Below are 24,347 nucleotides of genomic sequence, written 5' to 3' on the forward strand. Positions count from 1 at the left end.
ACAGAAAAGTCACATTCCTCACTGTTATAGTAAATTCTTCTTTGATGCTTTTTTACACCACATTTTGTATATTTACCCTAGCGAGTGCTCTGAGCATTTAGACAACAAGGGATGAAGAAGGGGGGATGCTTTAATGATGTCCTGGAAGGGAATTATCTTTGGTAATATGCATAAAAATCACACCTTTTTCTGAAAGCAGGATAAACAAGATGTCTTTGTTAAACACTGATGCACCTGTATGGCAGGTCAAGGTGAAGGTTAACGTTTCACAAATGTAAGTCAAACACCAAGCTGAAGGTCAAGAGATAAAAAATATTGGTACTGAAGGAAAGGTCTTGTATAAAAGCCCTAGCACAAACCATTAGAAAGATATAGCCAAGGTTTAAGTTTTTGAAAGGTAGTTCAAATTCCAAGATCAAGGTCAAAGGGTCAAATAAATGGTGCACAAAAGGTCTTGTCACAAGGAATACACCTGTGAAATATGAAAGCCCTAGCACTAGCCATTCAAAATTTATGGCCAGGGCTAAAGTTTTTCAAAAGAAAGTGAAACTCCAAGGGGAAGGTCAAAAATATTTGTACCCAAGGCATCTAATCACAAGGAAGGTTAAAGTTTTTCAAAAGTAAGTCAAACTCTAAGGTCAAAGGGTCAAATTTATTGGTACCCAAGGGAAGGTCATGTCACAAGGAAGATACATGTGCTTGTGAAATATGAAAGCCCTAGCACCAACTATTCAAAATTTATGACCATGGTTAATGTTTTTTCAAAATTAGGTCAACTCAAAGGTCAAAGGGTCAAAATTGGTACCCTAGGGAAGGTCTTGACACTGGGAATACACATGTTTAATATGAAAGCCCTAGCTCCAACCATTCAAAACTTATGCCAAGGTGAATGTTTTTCAAAAGTAGGTCAAACTCCAAGGTGAAGGTCAAAAATATTTGTACCAAGGAAAGGTCTTGTACGTGAAGTATAAAAGCCCTAACACATTGTTCAAATGTCATGGTCTATGTTCAAGTTTGGTAAAATTTCCAAAAGTGGGTCAAACTCTAAGGTAAAGATGTCAAATGAGTTGGTACTCAAATAAAGGTCTTGTCACAAGGAATATGCATGTGAAATGTGAAAACCATAGCTCTAACCAATCGGCAGGAATAAAGTTACGGACAAACAGATTAACAGACAAACAGAAAGGTGGACAGACAGAGCAAAAACTATGTCCCCAAATCTTTGATTATGGGGGCAAAAAAAATGTGGAAATGGAACAACTTTCAATACAATAATTCTGTTGGGATTTCTATTTTTTTCAGATTTGAACTAGAAATATGTCCATAGGACATGAATGCCCTGCCGAGGGTATATTAGTAATGCAACATTTTAACACAAATTGAGAAAAGTGAGGTCAAGGTCAAAGGAAAGGTCAAGGTGAAAAAATATTGATGCAGTTGAATAGCTTACATCAGTATGTATCAGCATATGAAGTTTGACACTAATTTAAGAAAAGTGAGGTTAAGGTCAAAGGAAAGGTCAAGGTCAAAAAATAGTGATGCAGTGGATTAGCTCTCATCAGTATGTATCAGCATATGAAGTTTGACAGTAATTTAAGAAAAGTGAGGTCAAGGTCAAAGGAAAGGTCAAGGTCAAAAAATGTTGATGCAGTTGAATAGCTCTCATCAGTATGTATCAGCATATGAAGTTTGATAACACTATCTTGAATGGTATCTTTAAAACTGAGCTAAACACTAATTTAAGAAAAGTGAGGTCAAGGTCAAGGTCAAAAAATGTTGATGCAGTTGAATAGCTTACATCAGTTTGTATCAATATATGAAGATTACACTATCTTGAATGGTATCAATAAAACTGAGCTAAACACTAATTTAAAAAAAAGTGAGGTCAAGGTCAAAAAATGTTGATGCAGTTGAATAGCTCTCATCAGTATGTATCAGCATATGAAGTTTGATAACACTATCTTGAATGGTATCTTTAAAACTGAGCTAAACACTAATTTAAGAAAAATGAGGTCAAGGTCAAAAGAAAGGTTAAGGTCAAAAAATGTTGATACAGTTGAATAGCTTACATCAGTATGTATCAACATATGAAGTTTGATTACACTATCTTGAATGGTATCTTTAAAACTGAGCTAAACACTAATTTAAGAAAAGTGAGGTCAAGGTCAAATGAAAGGTCAAGGTCAAAAAATGTTGATGCAGTTGCATAGCTCTCATCAATATCTATCAGCATATGAAGTTTGATAAAAATATCTTGGATAGTTTCTTTGAAACTGAGCTTTGAACAGAGCTAAACGCAAAGTGTGACGGAAGGACAGAAGGACTGAAGACGGACATGACAAACACTATATGCCCCGGCCATATTCATGGCGGGGCATAAAAATGTGTGTTTTACAGCTATGAAGGCTTATTGGGGCAATATGTGTCTTTTTCACAGAATCTCCATAAAAAAGTTTGTTCAGAGAATTCATTTAAATTTATTCAATAAGCTTTTCATTCATTCAATAAATAGAGAGAATACTAGTATTAGATACACAAACACATCCAAGTGTACAATTATACAGGATTTTCAGTTATAGATAGTGTCATTATCTATTTGTATTGTAGAGGGTGTATTCCATCAGTAACTTCTATATATTTGCATTGAAGCTTTCACTAACAGAATCTCATTCCTAAGTCATGTGACCATACACATCTAACGCATTCTCATTCCTCAGTCAAGTGACCACACACATCTGTCACACATCTCACACATTCTCATTCCTAAGTCATGTGACCACACACTACTAACACATTCTCATTCCTTAGTCATGTGACCATACACTACTAACACATTCTCATTCCAAAGTCATGTGACCAAACACATCTGTCACACTTTGCTGTTGTTTTCTCCAAGTTTTATCCAAGTCCATGAAATCTCACTACTCAGGCTCTGCAGTCTTCTTTTTTCTCCCTCGCCCCCTCCCTTTCTTTGGGCTGGTCTTTCTTCTGTTCTTCATTGTAAATGTTATACACTGAAATACAAACATCATTATTTTCACTGGATACAGTGAAGAAGTCTCGAAATGTTACTACATTATGTTTAAGTATTCTAAATTTCTAATGAAAATGTGTAGAACATTGTTATTCCTGGTTTTGCAGTATTTCACATTGAAGCTATTTCTGTCAAGATCTGAGTTTTGTGGGGTTTGTAAACAATTCCATTAGAGCCAAAAGTATTGTTGAGAAACCACTTCTGAGTAGATTTACTGCAGCAGAAATTCCCAAGACTTATCTTTATTTCACATGTGAAATGCTGTAAAGCAATACTTTTAGTGCCGAGGTACCAGTAAACATCCCTCGACTTTACAAGTGTCAGATATAATGTGTGCATGTAACAAGAGTACCAACTAAAATTGTATCCTTTATAATAATAATAATTTTCTTTTACTGATCACAAAGGATCAGTGCACTTAAGCTATGAGAGTTGGATCCCGGTGCTTTACTAATAATAAATTTCCGAAATTTATAAACTTTTTGAAACAGAATTATTAAACAATATCTTAAGAGCAGGGTTTGATATATTATATCACATAAAAATATTAAATAATGCCGAGCGACACTGGTTTTTGCGACAGGGGTCTAGCAGTTTTGTCACATTTCTATTGTTATTCATATGCATACCAGTTTTCAACGACATTGTTTACATCGAGCCGCAACTTGTCCATTCTTCTCATTTGCACAGAATGTGTATTTTGATTTAAACTTATACATATCCAAAGGGCAATGTTGGACAATTTGCGCCTCATATGTAATTTTTTAAAAAATTCTCCAAACTACGGTCGAGTTAGCTACTAAATTAACAGGTCACCAAGTGTCAACCTATTTTGACATGTTTGATATTATAATCACTTTAGTCTCGTGACATTCCACTGTTCGATATGCTTTCATTGTGTCTATCAATGGACTTCAGGGCTGTACACACGGATATGTATTTAAGTACAAAATCTGACTATGTATAGACTTTTAATACGGTGAATCCTAAGATTTTTTGAATATTATAAAACTGTATTAAGAATAGGGCAATGCTCTATTTCTTAATACAAGTCTTAACTTACCTTTCATTTTTAAACTAATCAAAAGTACTCACATTGTGGTCATCCTATTTTTATCATAACAAAAAAAAAGCATGTGGTAAATAATGGTTGACTTTAGCAGTAAAAATATCGAAAAACTCGTTGTTTTATGGGAAGAAGATCAAAAGGAGTGACTACATGTAATTGTAAAAGTTGCTCAAATGCAGCGTTATCTATTCTAAAGAAGTTTTTATAACTACTGGGGTCTTCTCTTTGCACCTCATCTAGCGATGCATTGTGTGCACCAAGTACATATACGAGTGTTCCGCCGCTGTTTCCATTTCAGTTTTAATGCAATGCATAATACGATAACTGATACTGCTAACAGAACCTCGTTTTCCATTATTGAGAGAGAGGGAGAAATATTGCGAGGGAAACACGTAGAAATCCCTAAAGTCTATTAACAATCTAATAAAACGTATAAATGTGTGTACAGGAAAGTATTACAATACAAATATAATACTTGTATTATTATAATACAGGAACTACAAATCTCACCGTTTATACCAGCCTGAACAACTTCAAAATAATGAAGAATTTTGTGAAAATTTTATTAGGGTCTTAAAGTTTACCTTGTCTTCTTTCACTAAATTGTGTTTTTCATTTGGTATTTTGAAGGAAATTCTGGTATTGCCAGTGCAAATCAAATGCATGATTAGTATATAGCTGTGTTAGCTCATGTTGCCTCTGTATTATGGTCTGCAGGAATCTACAGACACATCCCTAAACACTAGTATCACACCTGACAATATTTGGATTGCCGAAATGAAAGAGATATTGAAGACATAAGCGAGTGATTATCGATATAGTAACGTTGTAGAATTTTCATTGACCGTGTTTTTTAATCTGAAATATACTTGTTCCGTCAATAAATTTATGTTAATTTAAATTACAGATAGTTTGTATTTCTTGGAGTTTTCATGTTAACCTAGCGACTCAAATTTTAAGTTAAAATTTTATATTTCATTTCCGAATGTTATTTATCTATACAGGCATATAATAAAATATGTATCACCGTGAGTACTACATACATGTATAATTTGTTTCACTACACGTTTGTATTACTCTACGTACTTCATGTACAGTGAATTACGATTAAATGTAGTGTGACATCGAAGTCATGTACATGTGAATCTTTCTTAAAACATACATTCATTCTTTGAATTGAAAAGCATTCAGCATATAAAATGAAAAATGATAAAGCTAAAGAAAAAAGAGGGGGTATTTTTTATCATATACGAAAACTTAAGATTGATCTAATTCGGTGCTAGGCATCAAACATATGGTTACAAATCTTGAAAATGATCAATATGTATGGCCCTGAATCATTTATTTTTTGTGTGAATCATGAAACTACACAATCTTTCTCTCCTCCATTTAAATTCATATTGTAGAATCAATCTGGAAATAATGTGCAAATGTTTACATTCCACTTCCATGCAATTTAAATATCTCTGCCCATTTGCGGGTACCTTAAATTCGAAAGTGGTCCAGTTCAAATTTCCGGAATTTAAGGCTTATACATGTTCTTTTCAATGACGTTGTGTGGAATTATAGCAATATGTTTAACAAAAAATTCGAAGTATAAATATCAAGAGCATATGTATGCACAATAATCATAGATTAATTTAGCAATATAGTCTAATTTAAGGCTTAAAATGGGTGGCCGAAAAGGCTCCAAATGACACTCTAAAGTGCACTCATTCTTTACATCACAGAGAACATGAACAATGTGACTTATTTTACCAATTTTTAAAAGTTACTACATTGTGTGACTGATTCTCTGACCTTTTCGTCCAGGTAATTCAGTAGTTTATCCATGGAGCATTTGATTCCAGCTTCAGTTAACTCCCTTTTCAATGCATCAAACTCTAGTGGCTGTAATGAAAATGTATCACTCAGAAGCTGAATGCGATTCACTTGATTCTGTTACATGTAATATCTGTTCACTTTTTTATTCTAGAGGGATAAAATATTAGATTTATCCTGTTATACATGAACATAATAAAATTAATATAAACTGAATTTAGTGGTTTTGTGAAACTGTACATTCCTGGTAGGTGTCTAGACACACCAACATTTATGGATGGAAGTATCACAAGTCTCCTTGCAGCATTGTTATTACATGTATAAAGTGTTTTATGAAGTTGAGAGAAACAAAAATTATAATACTGCAGCAAACTAAACTCACCTCATACTTTTCTGGTTTCTGTTTGTCACCTCTCATACATAAACATTGCGGAATGTGTCATTAAACATACCTCGTATTACAGAATTGCAGTGTGTAGATAAATAAACAAACCTTTATTGTATTCTATGTGTTATGTCACAAAACCTACCTCATACATCAGTATTCTAGTGTATATATCTGGAGTGTCAAGAACAAACTGGGAAATTCTTTGTTTCAATTCTGAAGCTGTTGATCCCTGTAAAAATAATTTTTCAGCATTTTTTCAACTTAAGAGATTAACTTGACCAAAATTCCTGCAATCTCATATTTCCGTTTGTACTTTGAAATATATATTAAGACTTTGGCTCAATATTCAAGAAATCATTATAAGTATATTATCAGCTCACAGTCTGAGATGAAGTTGTCTCCTCTTCTTCAATCATACTCTCCTCCAGTACAACACTAACATTGGAAAATTGAGTATCATTTTTTAAGTTATGGAATTTTTTAAAATTCTAATTTGATTTCTTAAAAGTTTAGATAAAACAATTCTTTGATTTCACACCAGTGAATATTTTAAAGGAATTATTTATAGAGAGTATTCTAATTTTATAATACACAGTGATTAGGTACGATAATATCTAGACAGTGATTGACAGTTTTAATTCTATAATCTCTAAAAAGTGATTGACTATTATTACCGTAAATCTGGAAATTTTTACGTTGATTTATTTTTGCGAATCTGGGTCAAAAGTCTGTTGATTAATTTTTATGTTTAAAATTTTTGCGAATCGTCATTAGAACTAAATTATAAAAAACTCTTAAAATTTTCTTAAACGTTTGTAGTTACGCATGTACATACAAAAAATTACGAATAAACATGCAATATTAAACTACGCCAACATTCAATAATCAGATGAAAATATTAGAAAAGATAAATCATCCAAAGTGTTGAAAGTTTTCATAACATTTTCATAAATCACACATGTACATAAAATATAGATAACGATGTAATCTTTAAGTAATCTTTAGATAAAAACATTTTTTGTTGTTGATTTATTTTTAAGAAAAATATTTTTGCGAATGCAATGCATGCGCAAATTTGCTAAAAATTTATCTACAGCAAAAATTTCCAGATTTACGGTATTTAATAATATCTACACAGTGATTGGCTATTATTATTCTATATCTAGATGTTGATTGGCTGTTATAATTCTAAATATCAAGACAATGATTGGTTGTTATAATTGTATATCAAGACAATGATTAGCTGTTATCATTCTATAATATCTAGACAATGACTGGCTGTAACAATTCTATATCTCCATGGCAACTGGCTGTTCTAACTGACAGTGTTGGGCTGTTACCTTCTCTCTGATTCCTGACTGCTGCTGATTTCTTCTTCATCATCAGAGACTGAGATTGGTCCACCCTGCTTCCTCTGTTCTGTCTCATCCACAGATATCTCAAACTCGCTGTCTGTCTCATCTGTAAAGCAACCCCAGGTAAAAACATTACAACATTAAAATCTACTCTCAAAAGAATTTTGAAAACTTCACACTTATTCTGAAAGTCTTATCTTGACACATAAGTACATAATTTTTTGCATTAATTCATTTTTACAAAAAAAAAAATTTGTCATAAAAGCTCTTTTAAAAGCCCATTTTTTCTTAAATAAATAAAAAATTATAGACATCAGCACATACATTGATGGGTTTGATGGTAGATGTCCTTTAACAGAAGCACCATTCTTTTCTTGCCAACTGGTTTAACGCCAATCTTCTGAACTTCTCTCTGAAAGTGGGTATAATATAATGATTACAACATTACAACTATCAGATGGATAAACCTACTTACACAGACTTGCATTGTCTGAAATGGGATGGAAGTTTTTTCAGGAAATTCAATGTAAATTTATAATGGAGTTTTTAATGAAAAATGTTAAATTTCTGCAGTAAAATTATAGAAAACTATATTGCATTAATTGTTTTCCTATAAAATCAGAAACTTAGGAGACCTTTAATCCAATAATTAATGTCTTGTAAACTCCTCAATTTTGACAGGACCATGATAATATTTATTTGAAATAAAACTTATACATCAGTGACCTTTTTTTCAATCCTACCTTGAGTTGTGGAGTGGCCATGCTGTCATAGCTTGGCATGGGGGTGAAGGGAGAAGGAGGAACCCAGTCTTTTTTGGATCTTTTAGGTCGCCTGCACTCAGTTGGAGTTTTAAAAGAATTCTGCAACAAAGCTCAATTTTTCTCATATTCTATAATTGACAGAATGGTCATGTAGTGCCTTAAAAGAAAGTAAAAATAAATAAGTTTTCTAAATGTGAAAAATTAACACTTTGTGAATTGTATTGCACAGAAAAACTATATTTATGTTTTACTCTGAAAAATTTTGCAAATTTTTGAATAAATTGGTATCATATTTATCTAGAAAACAGTACATTTATTTGAAGAAAACTTCCAAGTAAAGTAAATACTTATACCTAACACAAACTAGATATCATTGAGATGGTGGCCATCTCAAAGGGCCCCGCTTTCAGCAATGAACATGAAAATGTAAGGTAGCTGAAAAGGGTTCATTTTGAAGAACATATGTTTACTATTAAGGGATGTGTTGTTTGAGTCTAAAGGGCTTCTATGTTATCCTTGTTATAATAAATCAAAAGCCTGAAAGGCTTCAATGGCATCGAACATGAAAACCAATTTGAAAACATTTTTTTTTAATTTGAAGATAGCAGTAGGTCAAATAAGTGACTAATAAAAATGTTAAGTTTTAAACAAAATGTCAGAATTAGAGTCTGGGGCATTATGCCATGGTCCGAATAAAGCAGGGTTCGAATTGACTAGACACTGTCGAACATGTTCTTGCTGGATATCAAACTCATCTTTTTTCAGTTAATTAAAGAACTATCAAGAATTTAATGAATTTATATGAATATTCTAATTGTCAATTTCTAAGCATTGTTTTAGTGCACCTAAACAACGACCGTAACTTGCTCTGTTACGACTACGATCGAGATATGAGTGGGCGTGGTAGGCCTATACGGTAAAATGCGATATGGGAGAAATAGTGAAATACAGTAATAACTTCAGTTTTTATGATAAAATTGGTTATAAGATTGTAAAAGTAAGGTTTAGATTTGGAAATTCAATCCTTTCAGTCTTCTAGCATTCATGTTAATTTAATATTGTGGGTATTTTACCGCCTATTAAGTTGTTTGTGTTTACATGGTTCTCCTTCATAAATTTGTGTTATTCATGTCATTCAACACCCTTTCTTTAGAAATTCATCCGCAAGAAACTGTCACTTTTTCTTGTGTGAAAATAAAACGGGGTATCTTTGTTATGCAACAGAATTATTTGTAGATATAATTGATGCAATTTTATTTTCAAGCTATTATTCACTGTGAACATTTTCAAAGAAACCGATGCATTGTTATTGCTATTTTCTTTTGCGGATGCATGGACTGACACATTTGGTCGGGTTAAGTTTGGTCGCCCGCTTCATGGCATTCGAGCTCAAGAGCTCGATGCCATAAAAATGGCACGAGTGCTCCATACCCTCTATCAAAAAATGGCACAAAATCATGAATGCCGCATATCCTCTATGAAAATTGTTGCATATCCTCTATCAGAAATATGGAAGGAAAATCATGTTCCGTACCCCAAGTCAATTGGTAAGGTTTGAGGCTGACTGGACTTAAGGGAAAGAAATTATGCACTGAACAAAGATTTCAAACAGATAGGCTATTTTTGACCTTGAACCTTGACCTAGAAACTTTGTTTAAGGTCACTGCACATCCATTGACCAGTGGCACTCTGTGAGTGAAGTATGAGCCACATTGGACCAAGGGGAGAGAAGATATGCTCCGGAACAGGATTTTTCATATAATTCTGCTATGACCTTAACCTTAGACCTAGAAACATGGTTCAAGGTCACTGCACACCCTTTACCCAAAGGCACTCTGTGGGTGGAGTATGAGCCAGATTGGGCCAAGGAGAGAGCAAATATGCTCTGGACAAGAATTCAAACAGATAGGCTATTTTTGACCTTGACCCTTGACCTAAAAACTTTGTTCAAGGTCACTGCACATCCATTGACCAGTGGCACTCTGTGAGTGAAGTATGAGCCACATTGGACCAAGAGAAGAGAGGATATGCTCCGGACAAGGATTTTTCATATAATTCTGCTATGACCTTGACCTTAGACCTAGAAACATGGTTCAAGGTCACTGCACACCCCTCTGTGGGTGAAGTATGAGCCAGATTGGGCCAAGAAGAGAGAAGATATGCTCTGGACAAGAGATCTCGGACGGACAGACTGATCACTATAGGGCACCCGCAGAACGGGGCCCTAATTAAACCAATTCATGCTTATCACCAAGTCATATTTTTTTCACTCATTACTACATATACATGTATAAAAAAAAATGTGTATAAGGAGAAACAGAGTTTAATTTCAGTTGTTTCTGTTTTGCCTGATTTTTGTGAATGTGATGTGATACCAGTTTTTCTGTCTCCTGTTCTATCATTTCCACATCAAAGCTATCCTCCTCAAAGCTCTCCTCCATCAGCTGATCCTCAGGTCTATGACCCAGGGGATTCTGCTGCAAAGAAAAACAAACATTCAATACAGCAGTGTAAAATGTCTCTATGTGAAGCTTTTTTAAAAAAAAAAAACAACAACAAAATACTCATTGGTACATGTGTAAAATTTCAACATCAGATCAGATGACTTAAGTGAACTAATATTAATAATGTGTTCAATGAATTTGGTTATTTTCCAATATAAAACAAAAAGGAATAAAACAATAAGTTCTTTCCTTAAACAAAAGTAGAGAAATGGACATAATCAAAAGTTACAGCACTTCAGTAATCTTTGTTGACTTTCTGTACCTCTTTTAAACCTGATGAAGAGTTTGCTGGAGTGTCCAATTCTGCAATAGGATTGGTTGGTTTTATGGGTGTAGCACACTTTTCTTTGTGTCCATTAGCTGACTGTGAAGGGATGGGGACATCACAAGTAACTATACATCCACCCATCCCACTGTCATCAAAGTCCTCCCATACATCTTGTTCTGGTTCTCCTAATTCTGAAAACTCATAAAAGTGAGTAAAATCCCATAAAGGAAGTACTAAACTACTTAAAATAAAAGCTATCACTTTTAACTTTTTTCCTTTTTTGTGTAAGAGTTCAATGCAGATAACTCTCCTATTGATAAAAATACTCAGATCAAAAACCAATTTTCCTTACTGTGACACATACTGGTAAATATTTCTTTTGAAAAATGTTTTAGTAAAGTGTCTTCCAATGATGACTATATTAAACATGTACAGGTATTGAAATCAATATGAAATGAATCTACAAACTGATTTTCACACAAAGTAAAGCTTTATACATGTATATCAGACATACCCAATTCATTTTCCACAACTTCAGACACAAGTTCTACATCTTGCTGGTGATGCTGACCAGATAAAGCTTCAGGTGGAGACAGATCAACATGACAAGATGTAACAGCTGGCTCTTCACTTTTCTCTGGAGATAAAACTCGCTGTAAATTGACTTTTGCAGGTTTAGTCTTGGTAAATCTGAATGTCTTTCTTTCATTAGTTTGTTGCTGACCAAACACTGGAGAAACAACAGTTGGAGGCATGTGACATTTGTCTTCAATCACTGATACTTCATCATCACTCTCCGAGTTGGTGGAAGTTACAGTCTTTTTAGGACCCTTTTTTCTTTTACTACTACATATAGTATTATCATTTAAAGATTTACTCCTAGAATCATCCTCCTCCTGAGGACGAGAGAATTCCCTGGCATTATTTTCCAGATCACTGTATCTAACACATCTCTTTGATTCATTTCCAAGAGATCCTTTGACAGATGTCCCGGTTCTTCTACGTTTACGAGCTGGCGTGTCAGGCCCGAGTTTCTCTTCACTGGGTGGTGGAACATGTTGAGTGGATGTCTGTGACCCAGTCTGCATGTCTGCAGCTTCTGGGGCCAGTCTGGACAACACTGGAGACTCAAACAAATCCAGACCAGATGAGTCTAGAGCCTGGGGGACAGGTGATCCAACCTCTCTGTCATTCACCTCTGTAGAAATATCCCTCTCTGGTGAACCCTGGTGGCTAGAATCACTGTCCACTACCAGAGGACTGCTAGCACGTCCACTCCTGTCTAGAACCTCTGACTGATGTTCAGTACTGAGTGATTGTCTGAACTTCTCGGAGTCTGAACAAGGGGGAGTGTCTTCTGTCTCACTGTATATAATCACATCTTCATCTTGATACAGAATACTATCAGCAGGTTTCTCCTTTACTATATGTTCTTCATTGTTCTCCTCTTCTGATTTTTTGTTGCCTTCCTCTTGCTTCTGATCAATATCCATTTCTTCCTCAAATTCATCATCAGTGTCTTCTATTGGAGCCTCTCTCCTGATTTCTTCTCTACTTGCCAACAGATTTTCTTTTCTAACAGACTGATCTCCACCTGTGACTCCATCTTCAGGAAAACCCTCCATGTCCTGTATTTCAGATTTCTCTTCATCATTATCCCCAGAAGGTTTGACAGAAGTTCCATCAAAACTGTCATCATTGAAGAACAAGGCTATTTCTTCCTCACTGACATCACTCCTCAGTTCCTCAGGATCCACCACTGATTCCTCAGAATCCTCCTCCTCTTTCCCCTTTCCATCAGTCTGACTGTAGTTCCTCCTCTGAGTGCACCTGATGTCATTATAGTCCTGATCTGATAGCTCCTCCCATTCATTGTTCTCACTACTACACCCCTCATTTTCTTCTGGATCCACCTCTCTGTCATCCTCTGTCAGGTCTGTGAAGTTTCTCTCCCTCTGTTCCTCTTCTTCCTCAATGTTTTCCTCCATTTTGTCCTCGTCTTTCTTTTTATCAATAAATGAAGAGCAAATTTCCACCAAATCAGAAAGCTCTAATCTAGAAAAGAAAAACCGCAAACATATAGCAATATTCATTCAAATATTTCTTGTAAAGTGTAATTAATAAACCTGTAAACCAAGTAGTGAATACATGTACTAAAATCAGTATTCAAGTACATGTACTTGAAAAAAAAAGTAAATCAGGCGATATTTCTTCATACATGTAGTTATTGTTACATGTACTTATCGAGCACATCCTACTTTCATAGATCATCCACCCTACCATGTTTTGACGACAAATAAAGTCATTAACACCTCAGTCAGTGGTAGCATGTTGTTTTGTTTAGAGCAAGGGACACGCCATGATTAAAAATCACAGTTCAAATCAATTAATTTTAGCATGATGTTTTCTATTAGATAAATTTATGATAGACAAAACCAGTGGCCCGACCTTGCAGCTAAGTCCTTTATTTCTTGCACGGATCCTTTAGGGAGACATATGACCCCAGCATACAGAAACTTCATAACAGTTAACACTGTGTCTGAGGCAAAGTCCGTCAATTCTAGCTCCTCTCTGCAGTTCTATAAATTTCAGAAAACGTCATGAGTGTATGAAATGCAAACTCATTTATACGAACAAAACATTGCATCTTACATACATTATAAATATCTCTTATGAAATTATGTTTTACAATACATATTTTAAAAAAATATTGGTGCCAACTGTGAGCAACAACACCCTAAACCAAGTAAATTGAGAACCCACCTGAATTACATTGGGACACCTTGCACTGAGTATCAGTCTGTGGGCATATATTGTACCGTCACTAGTTTTAATCTTTAGATCACTATAAACAGGATTGTTCACCAATGAAGCCATTGTCTTTTGATGTTGCTCTGATACATTCTGTTTTGTACTCTCCTACAATAAAGTTAAAATATAAATTGAAGGAAAACACCCCCCCCCCCCAAAAAAACACTGTTATGTAAATAACATCAATGAATTTATTCAAAAAGATGCCCACCTGCACTTTGATTGGAGAGTCTGGACAGAAACCACTACAGGTCAGGTCAAGGTCAGGTGTTGCCATGGCACTGACCTCTAGCTCAGCTAATACTACAGCAGTCTGTGTAGAGGCCAACAGGGTGTCACCACGGATATCAATGCTGCCCAACTGTTAGAAAATGAAGATATAAATAGAAAAAAATATACCGGTACACTGTACTATACTGTACTTTAACAGCATTAGATACTACAGATGAAAATTGCTGTTAAAAACATGTCAACTGTTGTCATTTATATATTTTTTTCTAAAAAATTTTTTCTGACTAATTGAATATAACTAAAGAAAAAGCATTTTCATTCACTGCTGCTAGGGAAACCTTTTCATGAGTAATTTAATTCAGACTAACATTAATTTCCTGTTCCTTCATTAAGCCTCTGTAAGATGACTTTCTTCTTCCTGGAATGTCATCCATCTTCTTTATGTTGGAGCCAACAACAAATTGGCTGACTGCAATAGGTGGCATTAATCTCTCTATGTAAAATGTGTCTTTCTTTTCCAAGCAAGTCAATCCTTCTGTCGCTAACTGGCATCTCGCCCACAATGAAGGAAACTGGAGAAAACAATGTTAAAAAAGCCTCGTCATTATCTTGAAAGGTGAACATGAAGATTAACTTTGTTGATATGAGAATGGCATTTTTTTCTCCATTCTGTTTATGAACTGAAAATTTTTCTTCCAAACACATTCAGGAATGAATAATTAAAACTACAGTAATACAGATACACTTCAATTTTAAATTTCCATATTTGTAGTGTTTTTATAAGAAAAAGGAGCTAAGCCAATGTTTAATTAAGATTGCAGATATTTGACATTCAAAGGTACCTGCTTATTAAGAGTGGAATATTTATCTTTAATCTGACTCTCAGACAGAATTGGAGTAAGAGACTCCACATCATCCTCTTCATCTTCTAGTTCCTGCAGAAATAAACAATCAGGATTCAAGCACTAATATTTAACAAATTGTGTATTTTTCAAAGAAAGACAAAAAAAAAAAATCAAACAAAAAAAAGAAAAAAAAAAGAGAAAAAAACAAGCAATACTGCATAATTTTGACAGTGTTACATTTGCTTTACCAGCTTTCCTAATGATGATGTTTGATTAGCCAACAATTTTGCTGCCTGCTTCTTAGGCTATATGACTAAATTGCCAATAAAGCAGATCTCTAACTGATGGAAAAAAGTATATATCATAACTACCTGTGGAAGAAGCATGGCTGCCACTCTCTCTGATAGCCGCTTCTGTTTGTCTTCCTCTGACAACAATACAACCAGTGGGGGTGGAGCTGAGTCTCTAAATATCAAACAACAAAGACCACTTTATCATCCTCTTACTGGAGGAACTACATCAAATATTTCACTTTACACTCCACAAACTTACATCTTTTTCTTCTTCCCTTGTTTTGGGGCCTGAATCTCTAGTTTCTTGCTGGATTCAGAATTATGCAGAGAATTGGATAAGGCTAAGGCAGTCTGTAGCTCTTCATCATATTTACTGTGGAAAGAGAAAATAGAAATCATCTAATGTTTATCTTTCTGGAATAAATCAAAGGCCTGAAAGGCCACAGTGGTGTTGCACAGTAGAGATGATCATCTGCAAAACTAAAATTGCTTTTTTTACAGCAAATGTTTCTATTTCAACCCTGACAGTACTTGAATATCATGCATGGACTTTTTCTTCTGACACATGGTCTTTCCACATAAACCACCTTAATGCAACCAACAAGCTGTTCATGTTCCTCTTTTTTTTTTTTTTTACTCAAGTACGCCGACCTCCTCAAAATAGCCTTGAATCAGGTCATGGCTAAATGATGAGATCAAAAAATGTTTCAGAGTAGTTTTTTTCTTAATCCAAGTTAAAGCTCTATGAAGTAAACATTGAATGAGTCAATCCTGAAACTAAATCATCACAAGCTCTCTAGCTTGAGTAGACTGCTCAACTCAGAGACTTACCTGTGAGGTTCTCTAAGCTTCTGTTTTTTGGTCTGCTTGTTCAGCTTGCCACTGCCTGCTCTGGAATCAATATGCATAATAATGATTCATCACAAATGTACAAACTTCCACTGCTCTATTCTTACTCTCAAAGGACATTTACAAAATGAACTTTATACTTGTCCTCTTTGATATGAATTTAGTTTAGAACAAATGGTTTTTTGATACAAAAGTTGAACAACACAATGCCTTATTTTCACCCTGATGTGACCCTGTTAAATGTTGTGTCTGATGTGTTGTTGTAGTGACTCTGTGCTTGTTATCTGTTGATTTCAGCTACCAATGCTGGCTTACAGTAATGTCAAAAGGAAAGCCAGGTGTTTAAAGACCCAATTTTTTTACCGTACGGTTACCTGAGGAGGGGGAGTGGTCTTGGTAGTACTGGTGTTATTTACCTGGAGACCCCCAATACTCAAGATGTCAAAAATCCCTATACACGCTGCATTACACAGGAAGTCTGGCTTTTGGTAATCAGGGTCAACATTAGGCATTTTGTGCATAATTCTGAGTGAAAATATTTAAAATAAATTATTTACTGAAAAATAAAATTTGTAGACAGCGTTTTCGTCAATATCTTTGGAAGAAAAAATTTAAAAAAAAAAAAAGACATATCTTTTTTAAAAATTGTAAAATTAAAAAAAAAAAGAAGAAGAAAAAGGTGAAAACTACAAAGCAATCATATCAATATTTTAATCGCCAATAAAAGAATTATCATAAAATATTAAGTGTGAATATTGAAATAAAAAGATTCCACTTATTGTGTGGACATTTACAACGATCGGAATATTATTTACTTTTCTGGCGAACAATGGTGTCTAAATATTCACTATTTCCAAGGGTCCGTGTTCTTATGCCCTGTTTACAGATTTGCATATGAAAAGAATCTTTCGCAAATCAAGATACAAGATACTTTACAATATTAGTATAAATATCTTTTCTTATTTAATCCATTGCATTTTTTATTATAATTTTCAAATGGTGGGGGAGGGGGTCGATTGTTTCCAATTACAGAGAATTGAGTTTCTGTGTACCCAAGTGCAAGGTCGACAAGGGCATTATGTACATTCTTAAAATTAAGGCACAGGTTGAATAAGAGGCTCGGAAGAATTATTGGTCTGTGCTGCTACAGAAACTTCTTCTCTCTCCGGATCTCACAGGCAGAACTAGACACAGACAGAAATAGACACAGGCAGAACTAGAGGCAAGCAGAACTAGACAAAGGCAGAACTAGAGGCAGGCAGAACAAGACACAGGCAGAACTACACACAGACAGAACTAGACATAGGCAGAACTAGACACAGACAGAACTAGACACAGACAGAACTATACACAGGCAGAATTAGAGGCAAGCAGAACTAGACACAGGCAGAACTAAAAACAGACTGAACTAGACACAGGCAGAACTAGAGGCAAGCAGAACTAGACACAGGCAGAACTAGAGGCAGACAGAAATAGACACAGGCAGAACTAGAGGCAAGCAGAACTAGACAGACAGAACTAGAGGCAGACAGAACTTCAAGGACAACATGTAGACAGGACTATGCAGATACATTCTGTAGCTCTTCTAGGAAAATTAGCCTTGATCAAAATCCCAATCAGTGGTCACTTTGAGTCATGTGCAAGACTCCAAATCCCATGCACAGGAATCCCAAATCAGAAAGATAAGAATGAGAAACAAAGGCAAGACCATTGTCAACAATTATTTAACTACATGTATGACAATGCATGGACTGGCCACATTCTATAGTATAGATTCTAACAAAAACGTGGGTTCCCCTTATATAACCCCTGAAGAAATTAAGCTCAAAAGTCTATATAATACCTTGAGACACACAGTTAACAGAGAGGAAAAAATAAGTTGGACTTGCTAAAAAAAAAAAAAGCAGTCAATGAGGAGAGGGCTGCTGGACCATTCCAAAAGAATTTTATCTATTTATGAACCTAAGGCATCATCCTAGACATATTTATCTACTATTTACTTATGGTAGCATGTGGCAAAACTTTATTCATTTATATAAGTATTTATCTAGATACATACTTGACTGACTGAGGGACCACCCCAGCTGCTATATTAATCTGCCTCTCCTCCTCCTGTTTTTTGATCAGGTCCAGAAGTTGATCTGTAGAGACACCAAGATTCTGGCAACATTTTTTCATGTGAACTTTCCTTCCCTATTGAAAGATTCATACACATTTCCCAAGTTTTATTCCATGTTTCATATAAAAACAACAATTAAAATTTGTTCTGTAAACCTAAATATCAGATCATATTAAAATTATCCATTGTGAGTCATTCATAAACAATATGTCTACCATAAAACATGGATATAGTGAAACATTTACAAAATATGTTTATATCTATAATTTGTTATACCAAGTTTATATGTGTAATGTACTTTGTAAAACTGCATTTTAGCATGTATTTATGATATATAATGTACATGCAATTTAGAAAACTCCATACTTGTATTCTTGCATTTAACTCTAGCAGACCTTTCTGAAGTTACTGTATGTGTACTTAAATGAGCGAGCTTCATATCTAAGCGGCTTTAGCGCAGACAACGATGCGCTTATTGATGAATACTGCTAAGAAATCATTTATATATACTAATTCATGATTTCACCAACAACTCCATACCCAGTGATTGCGCTAAATTTTGAATACGCCAATTTAAGTACACGTATAATATTAGACTTATATAAAACAGAAAATTATGCAATCATAATGGCATAATTGGCATTAAATGTACTTTCCACCTTGTTCACTTACATTCTCTGACTTAAGAGTTCTGCCAGTTCACTTACATTTTCTGACTTGAGAGTTCTGCCACACATTGGACAGTCCAGTACTGCTGTACGTGCCTGTTTACTTACATTTTCTGACTTGAGAGTTCTGCCACACATTGGACAGTCCAGTACTGCTGTACGTGCCTGTTTACTTACATTTTCTGACTTGAGAGTTCTGCCACACATTGGACAGTCCAGTACTCAGGGATGGGATAATCGTAATCGAGTAATCGTAATTGATTGTAATGATTACTTTTTTCCAAGTAATCGACAGTAATCTGTAATCGAAGAGATTTTCGATTACTTGTAATCGTAATTTAATCGATTACAGCTAAAATTTTCAATGTAATTATAATTACTTTTTCGATTACTTTCAATTACTTTATACATAAATGAATGTTATTTTGGAGAATTATTTCCAGTCAGTCACACATAAATATCAAATATAAACCACTTAGTGTAATGTTTGGATTTCCTAACTTTTATTATCATAAGTTTAATAATGTTCTCAATAAAATTTGCATTATAGACCTTCTGGTCAAGTATTAAGTAATTCAGAAGTGTATTTCAACCATTTATTAATAAAATATACAGATTTTTCGTGTGCATTTTACATTTGACCCACTGTCCTCTAACTGCATGCCCTTTTTCATATTTCAGATGTTGAAAAACTTTGTCTTGTAATAGAAAATTATAAATAGCAAAAACAGATTTAAGTGCTGTATTAAATATAAATAATTTTGTAAATAAACTATATTGTACTCGAAAAAAAGAAGAAGATGGAAATACATGTACTTATTCATATCTGAAAATGTTTAAACAACTTCAAACTTGTGTTTTAGTAACTTTAAAGTTTGCAAAATCATTCTCATGTTTTCATTCAAAATTGTAAGGTTGCTTTTATATCAGTGAGAGGTTATAAGTGTCTGTAATAGAGGGAGTGTGTCACTGTGTTTGCTTATCTTAAACGGCTTATTAATTGACGGAGGCATCCCTGATTTGCAGATAATGAGGTGTAAACTGTGAACTACCTAGTATTTAACTTTCATTCCATTGAAGACAAACAGTATTATTAAAACAATTAATAGCTCTCAGAACACTTATTTCAATACAGAATGAAATTGTGCTATTAGTTGAATTACTTCAAGACACATTTAATTTACATGTTTATTACTAAGAGTTCTAATTTACTTCTTTGTTTTTTTGTTTTTTTTTTAAAAAAGACACATACAGGAATGTTTAATGTGTACTGTCAACATACGGGCAGCCCAAATACTTCTAATGAAGTAATTCACAATAAAGACTAGTATTAAATAATTTTTGCAACAAGTAAAAAAATATGGAGGTTCAGATCCAAGGTTGAAAGGAATAATCAAATCCTTGGAATATTTTATTGTAGGAATCATGTCTCCACTTTCCATGGTAGAGAATCCCTCATTTGGGCATTTAGTGAGAATGTTAGCCAGAATAAAACCTTAAAAGAATCTGCACTGAAACTGCAGGAATACATTCAAACTTCAGTGGATAACATCAACATTTACCATTTAAACATTGCTTTGATATTTGAAGGGATAAAAACTTGGAAGTAATCGATTATTAATCGATTACATCTTCCAAAGTAATCGATTACAATCGATTACAGGACAAAAATGAGTGTAATCGATTAATAATTGATTACACAAAATTCCTCTAAGTAATCGATTATTAATCGATTACATTTTTCAGTAATCGTGCCCATCCCTGCCAGTACTGCTATATGTGCCTGTTTACTTACATTTTCTGACTTGAGAGTTCTGCCACACATTGGACAGTCCAGTAACTGCTGTACGTTCCTGTTTACTTACATTTTCTGACTTGAGAGTTCTGCCACACATTGGACAGTCCAGTACTGCTGTACGTTCCTGTTTGTTACATTTTCTGACTTGAGAGTTCTGCCACACATTGGACAGTCCAGTACTGCTGTACGTTCCTGTTTACTTACATTTTCTGACTTGAGAGTTCTGCCACACATTGGACAGTCCAGTACTGCTGTACGTTCCAGTTTACTTACATTTTCTGACTTGAGAGTTCTGCCACACATTGGACAGTCCAGCACTGCTGTACGTGCCTGTTCTAGTTCTTCTTTTTTCTGCATTTCCTTCTGTTTTAACTCATCTATCTATAAAATCATCAAGCATGCTTATAAAGTCTGGAATAACACTTCCTCTGTGGTGAAGACTGTTCCCTATCTGAGTACAGAGAACAGATCAATAATTCTCTGCTATGGGAGATAACTCTTTACTTTAACTGCCAAATCTCTTTGTTTTTATTTTTTACAGTGATTTGTATCAAATGTTTCCTTCTTTACATGTTTACTTAATTTGAATTTCAATTTTATCATCATCTTCTGTTAAAAAAATAATCATATATACAGAAAATTCTATTTCAGCTAGCCAGGTTCACTCTTTCTTTAACTGGTCCATGCATAGATTACCTGGTCCATGCATTGATAATCTGGTCCAAGCAGAGATTACCTGGTCCATACATGGATAATCTGGTCCAAGCATAGATTACCTGGTCCATGCATAAATTACCTGGTCCATGCATCTGTTGAGATGCTGTGTTTTTCTGGCAGAATTGTAGTGAGACAGATCCTTCAAACAAAACTGGCACGAGAACTTTTCTTGGGGAACTACATCTTCATTGGTTTCTAGAATTAAATTAAAAAATCTCAATTATCTAAAAAAAAAAAAAACAAACATAGCTACAGCAGATATTGCCCATCTCTAATTTATACTTTGCTTCAGACTCAGTACAGTTACAAACTGGTTTGACTCAATCCCATTCTTCAAGACAAGAAACATCACTGGCATGTTATAAAGTGGATTCAAATAATTAATAATCAAAGTATGTATATGTATTTAAGTATCCTACCTTTTTTCTGGAATCTGTTTTTAAGACATTCAGTGACATGATGCTGAAAAGCTTCTCTGGGCATGCTTAATTCACAAGTAGGACATTTCTTGGTATCTGTTTCTTCATCAACCATTTTGTTTTCTGGTTCACTGACAACCACCTGACATTGTGTTACCTTTTGTTCCTTTATGCTGCTACTTTGTCGAAATTCACATGTTTCATTTAATACATTGTGTGAAACTGACAATATATTTTTCAACTCTTTTTTCACACCAGTTTTTTTCTTCTGTAGCGATAATTTGGACTTGGATTTTTCCTCATTATTCTTTCGTGTTTTCATTTTTCATCAGAAATCAACACTGATAATCAGATATCAAAATTATAAAGACATATCCACTATAACGCATGTATTCACAACATCATATATATGTATTGTCTTCATGTTTCCATTTACTATAATAAACACAAGTATCAATACAATGACATCCTAAACATAAATGAAAAGAAATTAATTACGCAGTTATTTTAAACATTTCTTCATTTCAAATGACAAGTTTTTTTTTTCTTTTTCTGTCTGACATTCTTAAACATACAAAAACATACACATCTGCAGTAGCTTCATTAGACTATATTCTTTTTGTCTGAAAATGCAGAACCTTCATCTTGTTGTTTTATCAGTTTTTCAGTCTCCTCAAGGAAGAAACGGTATTCTTCTTTAATTAACTCATCCTCACGCTGTCTGGCAAGTTTTACTCTTTCTGATTCTATTGGAAATAAATCTGAAAAACTGAAAGTAAGAAATTCTGTATCAGTATGTGTATTTATCTGTCTCTTGGCTTCCACTGATGTACATGTAACATTAACTGGAATCATGCGTCATTTCTTTATTTTCTTGCTTTTATAAAAAGTTGCACAGGATACCCGATTTCGAGGATAATACCCGATTTCGAGTATTCTCTCCAACCTGTTAAACATTCTTTGATTAAATTTGCACTTTTCAGGATTTGATCCTTATGGTTTCCAATGTCTCGTGTCCTTTGCAGAGGGGATCTAACATCGTAACTACTCGGCCATTTCCGTGAACGATAAATGGCCGAGTAGTGGCCCAGATCTAAGTTAAAACTAAATAGGTATCAAACAATACGCATCAGCGCTCGCCATAACAGTTGCACCGTCAATATATTTTTAAACAAATATTAAAATTTCTTCAATGTGATAATCACTCAACTATTACCAACTTCCAAGTATTATTACCTATATAAACAAACCACCATCCCAGTCACAACCGTCAATGAAATGCCTAACGCTCTCTTCTTAATCAGCTTAACTAAAGGTGTCGTAACTCTGTAATCAGGGTCGAAACGCCGTGTTTTCATAATTTTAAAGTATTTTCCACAAATTTATCCTAAAATTGATTATTTTTTCACAGATCATTGAGGGCACCTTCACACTCACACACGGTTTCAAATAAGCGGATATGTCTTTCAGACGATAAACGAGAAAAGTAACACAGGCACTCGAAATATACCCGGAATAAATCGAAGTTTAGTTGGACTCGATTTCAAAATAGTGAATACAGAATTTAGTCTGATCTTCTTTTGAAAAACTTCAACCTTGGCCATAACTTTAAAACGGTTGGTGCTAGGGCTCATACTTCACATATGTAATCCTGTGACAACTTTCTTGGGATAGTAACAACTTTGACCCTTTGGCCTTGGAGTTTGACCTACTTTTTGAAAAATGTTAACTTTGGCCATAACTTTTGAACAGTTGATGCTAGGGCTTTCATATTTCACATGTGTATTACTTATGACAAGACCTTCCTTTAGTTACCAACAATTAAAGTCCATTGACCTTGACCTTGGAGTTTGACCTACTTTTGAAAAACTTTAACCTTGGCCATATCTTTTGAATGGTTGGTGCTAGGGCTCTTACATTTCATGTGTATTTCTTGTGAGAAGGTGTTTCCTTGGGTACCATTAATTTTGACCATTTTGACCTTGACCTTGATATTTGGCTTACTTTTGAAAAACTTTAACCTTTTCCATATCTTTTCAATGGTTGCTACTAGGATTCACAGGTATATTCCTTGGGACAAGACATTACTTTGGGTACCAACATATTTGATTTGCATTTGAGAAAGTTTAACCTTGGCTATAAGTTGCCATACCGAGGCATCAGTGTTTCACAAACCCATATCAAAGATTCAGCAGTACATAGTTTTTGCCCTGTCCGTCCGTCTGTCTAGCTGTCTGCCTGTTTGTCAGCAAAAACTTTAACATTGCTCATAACTTTTGATTTGTTGGAGCTACATCTTCGCTAGCCAAGGGCTTCTGATACGATACTCTCCTCATAAGCCCTTGGCATACGGTGTTAAAAAAAGTTGGGATTTTTTTCTCAAGTTGTGATTGG

General features: G+C 34.5%; 1 protein-coding gene across 1 annotated transcript; it reads right to left on the bottom strand.

Moving 5' to 3' along the window:
* Positions 1 to 2,475: 2,475 nt before the first annotated feature.
* Positions 2,476 to 23,392, bottom strand: LOC133179171 (structure-specific endonuclease subunit SLX4-like). Its single transcript, XM_061313954.1, has 23 exons — positions 23,190 to 23,392; positions 21,954 to 22,722; positions 21,614 to 21,729; positions 21,091 to 21,198; positions 18,292 to 18,425; positions 16,215 to 16,274; positions 15,643 to 15,756; positions 15,462 to 15,555; positions 15,088 to 15,180; positions 14,614 to 14,817; positions 14,226 to 14,375; positions 13,967 to 14,122; positions 13,652 to 13,782; positions 11,718 to 13,258; positions 11,198 to 11,394; positions 10,807 to 10,908; positions 8,411 to 8,530; positions 7,992 to 8,079; positions 7,653 to 7,773; positions 6,693 to 6,747; positions 6,455 to 6,541; positions 5,904 to 5,993; positions 2,476 to 3,014 (listed from the first exon to the last, which is right to left on the bottom strand). Exons 2-23 carry the CDS (start codon positions 22,273 to 22,275, stop codon positions 2,922 to 2,924), a joined length of 4,176 nt encoding a protein of 1,391 aa, XP_061169938.1. The 5' UTR covers positions 22,276 to 22,722; positions 23,190 to 23,392; the 3' UTR covers positions 2,476 to 2,921.
* Between the last annotated feature and the right edge of the window lie 955 nt (positions 23,393 to 24,347).

The sequence above is a fragment of the Saccostrea echinata genome, unplaced genomic scaffold, assembly GCF_033153115.1.
Source record: "Saccostrea echinata isolate AGI-Se365-2 ecotype Australia unplaced genomic scaffold, CSIRO_AGI_Sech_v1 ptg000004l, whole genome shotgun sequence".
NCBI lineage: Eukaryota > Metazoa > Mollusca > Bivalvia > Ostreida > Ostreidae > Saccostrea > Saccostrea echinata.

Bases quoted from the DNA above. Each gene is read 5' to 3' on its own strand.
- LOC133179171 (XM_061313954.1), bottom strand. From the start codon at position 22,275: ATGAAAACACGAAAGAATAATGAGGAAAAATCCAAGTCCAAATTATCG. The intron at 21,199-21,613 runs GTAATTTATGCA...ATGATTTTATAG, and splicing joins TCAACAGATGCATGGACCAG to ATAGATGAGTTAAAACAGAA. The intron at 15,757-16,214 runs GTAAGTCTCTGA...CTCTTTCCACAG, and splicing joins AAGCTTAGAGAACCTCACAG to TAAATATGATGAAGAGCTAC.